Genomic DNA, 13,993 nt, shown 5'->3' with positions numbered 1-13,993 from the left:
GCCCTGTGCCACACAGGAGGGGCAGGCTCTTTGTGACATCCCATTTCCTGGACAACTCCGTCTCGGGCCCTCATGCTTAGGTTCTCTGTGTCTGAGGGCAAGGATTAGAGGCTTAAGTCTTGGGGAAAGAGGCATGTCCAGGGGCTTCTTCAGCCCAGGGGTTCTTTTTAGGAAACTCTGAGGAGCAGTGGCTAGCACCTGGCTGCAGGGACACAGCTAAATTAATCTGGGACCTTGGACCCTAATCCAGATGGGCTACAGAGCGTGAGGTTAATGTAGAGCAGTGGCCCAGCCCTGGATTAAAAGCCTTTAACTACCTTTGAAGATGAGTCAGAGCCAAATTCCATTACACAACAGGCCAGAGGACCCCGATAGGTGGGAGCCCTGTTGGGCAGGCAAAGGAGGAGGAGGAAGACCCTTCCCGACAAGGAGGGAAGGGACAAAAACATGTATGAACCAGGGACAGGAATAGGTTGCCCTGACTCCCCACTGACCTCCTAGACTTGCTATAAGGGTAAAGAGGGGGGCCTACACACCTCAGTAGCCCTGTTGAGAACGAATAGGCTCCATCCAAGTAGTTTCTGGGAGAGAGAGCATCCTTGGGAGCCAGGAGACCTGGGACCTACACGTGATTCTTCCCACTCATTCTGAGACTCCACTCTGGCCAACCCCTCGCCCTCAGGCCTTGGGCTTTATCATCTGTAGGCCAGAAGTTGGTCAAATGATGGTGAAGGTGCCAGTCAGGGGATGGACAAGACCCGCCCGGAGGGGCACAAGTCTAAATGCCAAGATGGGAAAGGTGAAGGTGTCAAGGTCATTAGAGGGAAGAGAGCAGGTAAACAGCCCAGTGAGGGGTTAGCTGGGGAAAGTAGCCAGAAGGACACAGGACATGACATGCTTTCAGGGCCTAAAGCACACTCAAGTCCTCTAGTGGCAGATGAATCTGACTGAGTCAGGGCTGAGGTCTAGGGCCTTCAGGATGCATGGAGTACCTTCAGGAATCAAAGGAGAAACTGAAGCTGTGTTCGTGTGTAGCCATTTTTGAATTTCTTTTCTCTGTCTTGGCTATGGGGTGCATGCTGCCATTCATCCTGATGGCTGCAAACAAATGCTTTTGAAGGAGTGAAGCAAGATCTCCACAGGAAGGCGATACCTTTATGAGCCTCATGGTCAGAGAGCAGCTGATGTCACCATGTTGTTTCAGCTCCCGGGAATAGCTTCTCAGGGATAAAGTGGCCTCAGGGCTCCTTTTCAAGAGCTGTTGTCTTAAGAGATTAAGGAAGTAGGGCCAGTCTATGTCTCAGGGATTGTATGAGTCAATACTGATCTGCCCTGGCTGGGCATTGTCAGAGCAGGAATTACCCTGCTTTCTGTGCCAGCACCCCAGACTTGGAAATTCAAGCTAAGCTCCCTTCTGCCGCCAACCCAGGTCATGTGTCCACTGTTCCACCCCCATCTCAGGGTTACTGTCCTTCCTGAAGCCGTGAGAGGGGCATATAAGAAGCTAAGTCACTTGCTCATTCCTCTCTGCAAACAAGCAGGGTCTCTCCTGGGTCAGAGCCTACCCAAAGTCCTCAGAGACAAACAGTACACACACACACACACACACACACACACACACACACTATCAGTATGAGACTGAGCAGAGGAGCCGGATCTGCCCGTATGGCCTTGCAGACCTCAGTCAAGCCCCTACCACCTCCACTACTTGACAACATTCCCATGGCCCGACGCTATCCAGGCTCTCCTTGCATGCTCGTAGACGAGCCAGCCATCTTTTGCCACTTCCTCTCTTGACAAGGTTGCCACCTGGTGACAAGAAGCTTTACTGATACATTTGCTTGGGGAGCTCGTGTAGTTAGAAGCTCCGGTTTACAGATGAGGATCTTGAAGCCTCGGGCATTTAAGTGACATGCACACATTGCCTGATGCGGAAGCTCCCATGCTCTAACCTAGAAAACCAAACCGTGCTTTCTGTTTGTACGCAAAGTCAGTGAGGGAGAAAAGGGAAGTCTCTGAGCTGACACTGGGTACAAGTGGTGTGTGTGTGTGGTGTGTGTGGGGGTGTGTGTGTGTGTGTGTGGGGTGTGTGGGTGGTGTGTGTGTGTGTGTGTGTGTGTGTGTGTGTGTGTGTGTGTGTGTGTGTGTGTGTGTGTGTAGTCGACATGTGATATTAGGAACACCGGCCACGAGGCCTGCCAAGAAGAACAAAATTCCCCTTGTAAGACAGGCACTCGTGTGCAGATCTACAAGGAGACTGGACCTTCTAGATGAGGCCTGGAGGTCAAGAAGCCCTTGGACATGAGTGCAGGAGGTCAGCAGCAAGCCAGGGCAAAACCGTACCCCAGGGCTGTTCAACCTGACCTTTGGTTAGCCAACCTGAGTTCCACAGGATGCTCAGAAGAGGGAAACTGAAAGACAAGGGAAGAGGGCACTGCTTCTGGACAGTGAGGAGGGACAGAGGGCTGAGCCACTGCCCCTGGATGATGAGTGGGGTACTCATCCTTCCCTTATCTACTCACACACTGGACCCTTTGGGTTGGAGTCCCCGGCCTAGAGCCATATCTTACCCCTTGGCTGCACAGTCTGCCTGGCTTTTCTTCTCTGGCCCATGGCAAAGTCCCTTCATTTACTCTCTGGGCACCAAGAATCTTTCAAGATGCACAGGTGCCCTAGAGACGTTAATCAAGGCCAGTCACTTCCACTTCATGGTTGCCTAGCCAGGCTACCAGCCCCACTGTAGAGGCCATGACCACCCCTAAAAGATGGCAGCCATGTCTCCTGCTCTCACTGACATGTCCCAGCACGTCTCTAAGTCAAGGTGTGGGAGAAAATGCCTAGCACCTGAGGAAAACTGTCCTTTGCCATACCAAAGAGGACAGAGGCCTGAGCATGGCTGGCATGGCAGGCACCCCTCTAGCTGAAGCGCCACACACACACACACACACAAGGCCTACTGGAACACGTATGGCATGTGGAGTCTGTGCTTGATCCTATCCAAAAGGCCGAGAAGTGATGGCAGGTGAATTCTAGTCTCTTTTCGCACTGGACGAAAACAGCGAATGAAGTCACTGGTTTTTCTAACCCGATTCTCACCAAGCCTGGGCTTCTCATTCCTTCTTCAGCTGTGATGTGGGAAGCTAGAGTAGCTACTGACTCAATGACCCACCTCACCCACTGACACGGTGCTTCTCACGCACTGGCACCTCTTTCCCCAAGTGCCTGTCCCATTTCTCATCCAGAATACACATGTGTTCCTTGAAAACAAAGCAACAAGAAGAGGGATTGACACCACTTGGGTGTCAAGACCGGACTTCCTCTCAAAGAGTGGTCCAAGGCCTGCCGAAGTGCACAGGACCCAGTGGGACCTGAGTGTGACCAAACATAGTGCTCTGAAGCTAGTGGCAGGGTAGAAATCACATCAGATGGAGAGAACAGAGTACCAGCTATCTGTCACTCACCACCGTCCTACACTTCCAGACAGTGCCCAGTTCCAGTGTGCATCGTACAAACATCTGGCCACACAGGCAAGTAAGGGAGAGAGCAACTTATCTCAGACGACATTTCTTTGAAAGGAAGCTTCTCCAAGATCCTACTAGTCCAAGATAGGCATCTCTGACACACCTATAGGCCCAGCCCTGCTGGGCAGCAACTGTGTCTAGGAACCCGAATTCTCCTGGGTAGTTCCACTTGGGAGAAAGTAACTTCATAAAGTGTCTAGTCTCAGACACTGTGTGCGCTAGGCCACCACACTTCCGCCATCTCCTCAAGCATGGAATCACAGACGGCATGATGTTGTCCATTTCTGTGGTTCTGTACAGCATTGTACAATCGTGTTATGACTCTCAGGGCCCAGCAGATCACTCAAGAACCAGCTTAGAATAGGATGGAGGACAGAACATTCTTCACACCTGTGAAGAATGCAGCCTTATAGCCATGATTGGAGTTACCGATCAGGTGAGGTGTCCCCTAGGGGGCCTCTGTTCAGAGAGACCTAAGGAGAACTAATTAGAACTACAATGATCTAATGATCAGAGACAGAGTTGTTGCCAGCCTTTCATGGCTTTGCGTTCTCTGAGCTACACATGAATGAGCCACTAGATGCCACCTATGTGCTGCGGAATATCCAAACTCCTATGCCTCCTCTACATCTTGAACTAGGTTACTAATAAAGATGTGGCGTGTGTGTGTGTGTGTGTGTGTGTGTGTGTGTGTGTGTGTGTGCATGTACATATTCCCTGAAGACCTACCTCTGCTCTTTTGAGCTCTTCCGAGGATGCAGGGACACACTGACTGGACTGGCAATTGTTGGTGGCAATAGTGAAAGGGATCTTGAAAAAGGTGTGCAGCCCATGTTGACCCCATCAGCCCTGCCACACAGTAACTGACCCAGCATGACTTCCACAGATACTAAGAAGTACAGAGAAAAGGCCAAGCCATTAGGATGAACACAGAGACAGCCAAGATTGGAGCAAGAGGTTGACCAGATAGCCTTAGAGGCCTGGGATACCCAGGATTTACAGAGTCTCTAGGAGGCACTTGAAAGCTATGTTTATACTTCACCAAGGCACACAAGCCTGGGAATCCATCTTGACAGCAAAACACATGTGTGTAAGGTAACTTTAGCAACTGAGTGAGCACATGTGGACCTCAGCCCTGACCCTCTCTATGACCAGTACTTTGGCTTCCTCAGGTTTCCTTGGTTTGTTCAGGCCATAGAAGTACAAGACCGTAGGGCCTCTGGTTGCATGAGCCGTCTGTGGAAAAGGACTGGGCCTCAGGGTCTCAGTGTAACCTGCACACTGCAGGTTGTGTCTGGGCTTTGAAGGCCTAAGCATTTGAAGTCTGTGAGTAGAACAGTCTCCTGGGAAGGGCTTTCTCTAGTATTGAGCCTCACAGAACTTTAGGCACCATCTACTTCCAATTTGTTTTGCAGAATAGGAGGCTGAGGGCCTGAGGGGTTTAGGATATCGGCCCGTCAGTGGTGAACAGGGTATCCAGGTCCCTTTGCTCCCTCATAATGCTTTATCCACTCACCCAGTAGCTGCCCCCAGCCTCTTTAGCCAAGCTGCTGTCTTATCAAGTATTGGCACACCTCTACTCCTGCCCCGGGTGCACCCAAGGGACCAGTGTCAAGAGTCTTGGCCCCTGGCTTTTGCAGAAATCTGTGGGTGGGCAGCAGAGTTCACTTCCTTGCCACAGCCCCAGTCAGGCCAGGCTCAGTGAGGGAAGCTGGTCTGATGAGAGTAGCCAAGTTGGGGTGGTCAAGTGGATGGCCTCTGAGAAACCTGCCTCCTGACTTAACGCTCTGGGTGGTTTTTTTTCCCCTCCCGGCCTCACTTCTGTATTGGTGTGTTCTCAGTTCACCTGATCTGTTTCCTTCCAGGTCCAGCTGTAGGGAGCGGCTGCCAGGCCTTAGGAGCCTTTGCAATGGTTTTGTATTTCTGTAGACACCAGATATAAACATACTGATATATTTGTGTCCCTCCCCCGCTCCCCCCCACTCTAGTTCACAAGCCCGATGCACACTCTACACGCAGGCCACTCTGACCTCTGACCCCGTGTTCCATGTGGCAGGAGGGCCCCCCTGCCCCGGGCCAGGCCCCAGGTCATGGCTGCTGGCTGTCTGTGGCGGAAGTCCTTGGTTGTTCCCCTCTCCCCTCCCCAGCTCTAACCATTCTGTCCGTCTATCTCGTCTTGTCTTCAGTTTCAAAGCAATGTCATGAAGGGCTTCCCTTCCGTGCCTAAAAGGAAACAATATGATTTCTGGAAAGTTTGGGGTTGGGGGTGGGGACTTCCTGGGTCAGCCTTCCAAGGCTCTAGTCTTCAAGATGTGCTCAAAGGAAGTCTCCTGATTGGCTAGAATGCCCGCCAATCAGGATTCTTCGATCTTCAACCTGGAGGAGATTCTGCCATGTGAGGCAGTGGTTTCTGCTTGTTGGGGCTTGCAGGTACCATGTGGTCTAGACACCAGGTGGAGCATGGGGCGGAACCATATTGTTTCCCTTTGTGGCCAGTTCTGGTCCTCGTCCCCATCCACAGCTCATGCTTTTTGATTTGCATCTTTTTTGCATGGATATGCCGAGTAGTAATAAGCAGGGTTTTCTGTTCTTTGGGGCACCTCTGGTCAGACCCTTCTCTTTCAGATCCTGTGTCAGGTCATTAGGTTCAGGTGTGTCATTGCTGTGTCCTTTGAGTCCTAAGAGGAAGGGCGTGACTGAGGTGTACAGGGAGATCTGGCCCTGTAAAGATGCGGCAGTGGCCGCAGGGGTGACAGGTGAGGACAGCCTGGTCTCTGTGCCTTAGGTCGGTGCAGGACGGCAGCCAGGGCAGCCGGGAGAAGCTGGAGCTGGTGCTCTCCAACCTGCAGGCTGATGTACTGGAACTGCTGCTAGAGTTCGTCTACACGGGGTCGCTGGTCATCGACTCAGCCAATGCCAAGACTCTGCTGGAGGCGGCCAGCAAGTTCCAGTTTCACACCTTCTGCAAAGTCTGTGTGTCCTTTCTTGGTGAGCTGACCAGTGCTTCCCCCAGATTGTGCCAGGATATCTAGATTTCATTTGAGCATGTGATGGAACGGCATGCCCTGAAGGATTCCCTGTGTCCTTGCCAGAACCAGTGGCCGCTAAGATGTATAAAGGCCTTTGCATGTGGCAGGGGTTGGGGGGACCTCACCACTCTGCCCTGCCCTCTAAGCCCTGAATGAATGGACCACACACTCCGTTCCCCCTTAACATATCCATTCCCAGATGCATGGACAGACCAGATCATCTGATCTAACCCTTGGAAGCCCAGAGCTGTTTTGCAAGAGATGGATCTTGATATGGGGCTCAACCCCGAGACTCCCTGATCAGAGCATACTCACTTTATACAGCTTAGTATACTGCTCAGCTGGGCTGGGAGTTGTGGAGTAGGGGGACAAGGACAGCATCACAGAAAACCCCTCAGCCCGGGGTGTGGTATGCAGAAAGAAAAGCCAGATGGTGGGAACAGATCAAATGAGTTCTACTGAGGAAGTTAATAAATCCGGAAGAGTCTGGAGCCATAGTGGCAGAAGGTGGCACATACTCAGTTCTAACCCGAAAGAGCTGCTAGGCAGATTTCAAAAGAGCCAGCTAGCCAGACCCCAGGTTCTAGATGATGGAGTAGGGGATTCTAGGGGCCGTGGGAGACAACAGATTGATACGTGAGGGCTGTTGTTTACAAGCTTTAAAGGTGTCTGTGACATCAGACATGTTTGCCATGAAGGAAGACCTCATAAATCTCAATGTGGCCACTACCCACAGCCCAGGCCCAAACCCTGAAGCCCTAGCCCTCCCTCCATGGGTAGGGGAGATGCTCACTCCATCCCTCAGCTTTGGTTTTTCTGCTATGGTCTAAAACTAGGCCTTGGGAGGCCCACATGAATCAGGGCAGAGAAGAACCTAGGAAATGAATCTGAGGCTCAGGGTCACAGGAGGTAGGGCCAGCAACAGCCATGGATGCCGGAGGCAGAGTCACGCAGAAACAGGTTGGGTTCAAAGGAAGATCCAGGGGTGGTGATGGGAACAGGAGGTGATCCGTCCAGGATGCCTAGATCAGTGACCATTCACTCTCACCTTCAGAGAAGCAGCTGACTGCCAGCAACTGTCTGGGGGTGCTGGCCATGGCTGAGGCCATGCAGTGCAGTGAGCTCTACCACATGGCCAAGGCCTTCGCGCTGCAGATCTTCCCCGAGGTGGCGGCCCAGGAGGAGATCCTCAGCATCTCTAAGGACGACTTTATCGCCTACGTCTCCAATGACAGCCTCAACACCAAGGCCGAGGAGCTGGTCTACGAAACTGTCATCAAGTGGATCAAGAAGGACCCGGCAACACGCGCACAGGTACGCCATGCTCCGCCTGGTCCCTGCAGGGGTGGGATCTGCTACAAGGACGGAGGAAGGCGAAGGGGGGGCAGGGCTGCAAGGATTGTAGAGAAGTCCGAAATAATGAAAGAGAGAGGGGAAGTCTAGCACACATCCCTCTCCAGGGAGGGTGTGTGGGGGTGGGGGTGAAGATGAGACTCTGTCTCCAGAGGACTCCTAAGGACTTCCACTCCGCTTAGAATAAGTCTCCAACTTGCCAAGGGGACACAGGGTCTGGATGGGGATTGCATGGGTCTTTCACAGAAAAATGGGTACCTGACAAATGGGGTCCCGGGAGGTCAGAGTATACACTCTGGCTGTTGAGTGAGTAGAGAGCAAACAGAAACCATTCTGGAAGTAGGAAACCACTACATGTGTGACAAGGGAGAAGGTGAGCTACCAAAGGAGACAGAAAAGCCAGAGTAAGCATCCCCATGAGGAAGGAAAATATCCCCAGGTAGTCACCCAAGTCTCAAGGAGCTCATCGGTCTATTCACACCCAGAAAGCCCCAACTGGAGGCCCTGTGCAGAAAGGGACGGCCATTGGCTATTGTGGTGAGGACCGGGAAGGTAGGGCAGCCACAGGAAGACTCTGAATAATAAACAACTGGGAAGAATGGTGGAGGGGTCCGAGCAGCCAGGGCAGAGTCCAGGAAGTCGGACCCCAGAGCACATGGAAGCCAAGTGCTGGGTCACAAGGGCTGGCACAGTTCATTGGGCATAAGAAGAAGGCGACGTGCTTGTAACCCCGGCACGTGGGAGGTAGAATTAGGAGGATTGGGAGTTCAAAGCCAGGCTTGACCCACAGTGAGCTTCAGCCTGGGCTGCAAGACTGACTCAAGGGAAGGGAGGGGGAAGGAAAGGGAGGGGAGGGGAGAGGAGGAGGCAGAGAGGGGAAGAGGAAGGGAGGGAAAGATTGGAGACAAAGATGAGAGATACAGAGATGGCTCCCTGCCCCGCCTCAACCCCGCCACTGAGTCCTTAGAGTTCAGGAGAAGGGGGTTCCTCCCCTGACCAGCTTGTCCCCTCAGGCAAGTATTTTTTTTTTCTTTCAAAGAAAGGAGTTGAAGTTGCGTAGTCACAGTGACTGCCGCAGTTCCCTACAACTCTCGAGTCTACATCTACAGCCCAGAGCGTGGTATGAGCTCAGCCAGGTTTGCCCAGAGACCCTGATCTCCCTGTTTCCCGTCTGCTAAGTGCTGTATCCCTCCAAGAAGACCCTTTGTGCCCAAGAATAGTTCCCCAAGTATCAAGTCCCTTCTCACTCTCTCTCATGCCTCTAGATGTCCTCCACGCCCCCCACACCTGCTCCCACCACCTGACAGAAGTCTCCGAACTCCTCCACCTCGGACATCATCTTCCCCGTGACACCTCTCACTTCTGTGCCTTCCACAGCCCTAGCAACCACCCAAAAATCTGCGAGCGCTTTTTAGATCAGAGGCCGAGTCTCATCAGCCTGTGCAGCTCTGGTAACAAGCTTAACGTAGGGTATAGAGTGGCTACCAATTACTCCTGCCACTCAGCCTCTGGACGAGACAAAAGTGGGTAGAGTGGTGAGCCGTTCACCTGTCACAGGGGAAGTTCACATCGGCTCCGGAAAAGCCTTGAAAGAAGAACGAGAGCGTCCAAAAGCCAGGATGGGACAAGGTGACACCACTCAGAAGCTGCGGGAGTAGGGACACACAGGTGTCACGGTTACCTTGCAGCTGACAGGCGTCATCTCACTTAAGTTCTTCTGGGTCTTCCCACCTGCTCCCTGTCACTCTCACACCTCTGTAAGACTGAAAGGCTCCCTCTCGCCCGGTTTCGGCCACCTGGCGGTCTGACGTGCCGGCGGGCGGGCTCCGAGGCACAGGTGGAGTGTAGAGATGCGAGGCTGCAGGGGTAGAGGGATAGGCTACTCTGGGGCTGGCTGCAGCTGCTAGGCCTCCAGTTAGCCCTCCATGACATCCCATTGTCTAGTGCTCCGGACAGTGTGCACTCCCAAGACGCACCCAGATGGGGAGTTGTTCTCCACTCAGGCCATAAGAGGTGGCTTCCTCTCAGCAGAATCCCACTCCTTCTATCCCGCAGTACGCAGCGGAGCTCCTGGCTGCCGTCCGACTCCCGTTCATCCACCCCAGCTATCTGCTCAATGTAGTGGACAACGAAGAGCTGATCAAGTCCTCGGAAGCCTGTCGGGACCTGGTCAATGAGGCTAAACGTTACCACATGCTACCCCATGCCCGGCAGGAGATGCAGACACCGCGAACCCGGCCCCGCCTCTCTGCAGGTATCAAGGGACACGCCCAGATCCCCAAATTGCAGATACCACAGAGTCAGCTGGCTCCAGATGGTCCCCCCAAGAGAGGATCCAGACACAGATGCTGACGGTGTCAGGGTGTGTCCCAAGGGTACCCATCCATGTCCCCACAGGTGTGGCCGAGGTCATCGTTTTGGTTGGGGGCCGTCAGATGGTTGGGATGACCCAGCGCTCGCTGGTGGCTGTCACCTGCTGGAACCCACAGAACAACAAGTGGTACCCCTTGGCCTCGCTGCCTTTCTATGACCGCGAGTTCTTCAGTGTAGTGAGTGCTGGGGACAACATCTACCTCTCAGGTGAGGCTCCCGAGGGCTGGGTGGGAACTGGGATGGGCATCCCAAAGGTGCCTCTGTCCACACACTGGGCTGAGGAAGGTCAAGGCCTCCCAGAGTGTCTGCTTTTCAAATAAAGCCTCCTGCATCTGTCCTGGGAGCTGGGCACCCCGTCCTCAGCTCTTCCTCAGCCCCTTCTGCTCTGTGTACCCCCGTACTGTCCACAGGTGGTATGGAGTCAGGGGTGACGCTGGCTGATGTCTGGTGCTACATGTCCCTGTTGGATAACTGGAACCTGGTCTCCAGAATGACTGTCCCTCGCTGTCGCCACAATAGTCTTGTCTACGATGGGAAGATTTACACTCTTGGGGGACTTGGAGTGGCAGGCAACGTGGACCACGTAGAGAGGTAAGGCAGCCACGGTCCCTGCGCTGGCATCGCCAGCAGTCACTTGACGCTAACATCACATCATTCTTCCCTTCCTCCTCCCCTTAGCAACACCTACCTGATACTGATGGCCTATAATCTGGCCCATTCCCGGCTTATCACACACAGCAAAAGGAAATGAGCACAAGATGTGAGCTCACGAGTCACTAAGGACATTTTAACAGAAGGTGGTGGCCCCAAGGACCAATCATGGAAGGACATGAGCGAGCTTGGCTAGGGTTACACAGAAGACGGCAAGGCCTGAGTAATATTAGAATTCAGGAGCTTAAACCAACGTCCCACGTATGGCCAATGCCAGTGGCCGTGCCACCTTGTCCAACCACGTAAGGGTTGCACATATTCTTCCTGCATCCCATGCATGACAGGTTACAGTGTGATGCCAGGTGGAGAAAACACCCACCAGCTAAGCAGTGTAGGGCACAGCTTGGCCAGCCCTCTAGGATTCTCCAGAGGAAAATTGTTAAGCCAACGAGACCAAGATTAGAGGGTAGCCTGCACTTTGTTACAAGTCCCAGGCTGGCTCCCACCTGACCCCAGCTAGGCTGTTGAGGGTGTGGTGTAAGTCAGGCAGAGGCCTGAGGGCCAGAGGCTGGAGCAGGTACTGCTCTGGGATGGGAAATGCCAAGGTACTCTCCTCCTGAGCCAGTGAGGCTGCTCTTGTAAAGGAACGGGTGAGCCACCTCGAAGAAGACGCTCAGAACCTCTGGGAGAGGACCGCAGTTAGCAGAGAAGAAAGACGTCAGTCTTGGCTTTGGGAGAAACTGGTACCCCAGAGAGTGGCACTTGAGGCTGGCCTGGCCCCAGGCTGTAGCCCCAGTTCTGATCAGTTGAGCCCCTCTTCACTCTTCCCCCTACCCTGGCCCACACCATTATCTGCCACCAGAAAGCACACTTTGCAGTGTGACATCCTTTCTGCCTGTGAAGCCACACATACCCCTCGATTTGATTTTTTTTTTTTTTTTTTTTTTTGGCCTCCCCGGGGTAGCTAATTGGACACTTGATGAATGCTCCAGCTAGAATGGTTTCGGAGTGAGACAGGTTCTGAATGTTCACTGTGGGCTTTTAACTCCCCCAAGTGGGGCCAGAGATGGCTTGGTAACAACATTTAATTGTCATATTGATTTAACGATACCGAGAAGTCCCTGGGTGGTGATGAGCATATTAATACTGTGCTTGGACCCAGACCAGCCCTAACACTGGGGGGGTCTTTGGCATAACCTGCTGCATGTCCAGCTGTGCCCCCAAGCTCCCCTGGAAGGATCGGCTTCCAGTCATTTGTCACCCAATAATAAACACACGAGCAGGGAGACATTTGCTATGGAGGAGTCCGCTGAGCTGGGTGTCACCCTGCTTTGCCTCTGTCAGCTATTTTTAATCTCCTAACGTGCTGATTATTCATTTTGCAAAGTTCTGCTTGTTGATAAATACAGGGATTTGTTGAAGGATCAAACTCACCGTCGGGGAGGTAGAGACGATCCCCTCTCCCTTCACTTCTCTTGGGCCCTGAAGCAGTTCCCCGAGGCCCCAGGGGGTTGCCTGTACAGGCCTTCCCCGTGGAGCCCAGTCTTCCAGCTGGCTGGAAAATAAATGTCAGCTCCAAGCACCTGAGAATGAAGGAGCGGCTGGGGATCCCAGAGAGACCTGAGGGACCCTGAGTGCTCCCTTAGCCCATGAAGATCTGTCATCTATGGCTGTATGCCCATGAGGAGGGAGCGGAGGGTGTGGGGGAAAAGGCACCCACTGCTACCCAAGGAGCAGTCAGTCCCCTTTGGGTGAGTTGGTCTCTGTGCCACGTGGTTGCCGTGATGAGAATTCAGGGTGACAGGAAGGTCAGTCTAATGGGGATAGACATGAGGGCTCTTTGTTCCCCAGGAAGCACTAATGGTACAAATTGCTATTATATTGATAATGAATGAGATATATGGTGTATTATAATTATATTACATTGCTGTGTTACAGGAATAGAGCAAGATTACATAATTATAGATTAAAACAACAGCGCCATAGACAAACCTGTATTATATCATTATATAAATAACCGGGTCTAATATTTTATAGCAATATATCGCAGGAGCTGTGGTTACTGCATAAATGATAGCGGACCGCCTCACTCGGCTGGGTCATTTGCATGTCATTAGCATATCCTTCTCAAGCAGGAAGCTGACAGATTGAGCTGACGGGAGAGCTCAGGGCTTGGCAATCAGCCACCTGGAATAACAAACTCTCAGGAAATTTGTGTTCGGCGGAATGTGTCATTATGCCGAAAGACTGAGGACTAACAGCCACATAATCTTTCTCATCTCCCAGCTCTTTCTGTGGAAGCTCTTTGGCTCACTGCCATGCTGGCTTAAAAAACAGATATCTGAACTTCTGACACTGCCCTGAAAAGACACTTACTCCATTACGAGTTAGCTGTATATCATCCATCTACAACTGAATGGCATCGGCCATGGCTGCCCTATAAGAGAGTTCGGCTTCTTAGACCCAAGTCCAGAAGCAGAAGTCACATGGAATCCCTTCCCCATGCACTCAAGAACCAGAACATAGTGCACATAAGACCCTCTCTCCAGAGTACCTAGCTCTGAGCTACTGAGGCTCTTATCTGAAGGAGGCTTACAGGGAGAACATGGGAGCCGTATGCTGGTCAGGACTATGTGTTGACCGAACTCCCTGGTGTCACAGGGAGCAGGCTCAGGCCCTTGCTTTGGGTGCAGACACATATGGAGCAGAAATGAGTGTGCTAGTAGTTCTACAGTAAGTGTTGGGCAGCTGCAGTCAGGCAGGAGCATTGAGGGCAGCTAAGTCCTCGGAACAGTGAGCAGAAATACTGGTGAGCAGGAGGATGGCGCTGACCTCCCTTGGCCAGCCCCCGTAGGTCCACTTCTGCTCGTGCCAGCCACTGTCCCCTCCTCCTTTCCCTCAGTGTGTCCAGACTTCTCTATTCCCTCACGTTGCTCCTTCATTCTGCACTGTATGTGAAGCAGATCTGTTCGGCCCTACTTTCTCCCTCTGCCCCTTCCCCCATCTCCCTGCACTCCCTGGGACTGGTAAGGGAAGTCCTAGCATCCTTCAGACTAGCCCTCCTAT

General features: G+C 52.7%; 1 protein-coding gene across 1 annotated transcript in view; it reads left to right on the top strand.

The window, feature by feature from the left end:
* Positions 1 to 13,993, top strand: part of Klhl29 (kelch like family member 29) — a 306,652-nt gene that overhangs the window by 284,359 nt on the left and 8,300 nt on the right. The window contains exons 7-11 of the mRNA XM_032909187.1: positions 6,307 to 6,509; positions 7,605 to 7,864; positions 9,959 to 10,157; positions 10,301 to 10,483; positions 10,687 to 10,867. Coding sequence (XP_032765078.1) covers positions 6,307 to 6,509; positions 7,605 to 7,864; positions 9,959 to 10,157; positions 10,301 to 10,483; positions 10,687 to 10,867 — 1,026 coding nt within the window. The remainder of the gene's footprint in view (positions 1 to 6,306; positions 6,510 to 7,604; positions 7,865 to 9,958; positions 10,158 to 10,300; positions 10,484 to 10,686; positions 10,868 to 13,993) is intronic.

This window comes from Rattus rattus, chromosome 7 (assembly GCF_011064425.1).
Source record: "Rattus rattus isolate New Zealand chromosome 7, Rrattus_CSIRO_v1, whole genome shotgun sequence".
In the NCBI taxonomy this organism is placed as follows: domain Eukaryota; kingdom Metazoa; phylum Chordata; class Mammalia; order Rodentia; family Muridae; genus Rattus; species Rattus rattus.
Note: the sequence above shows the minus strand (reverse complement) of the source record. Positions and strands in the feature narration are given on the sequence as shown.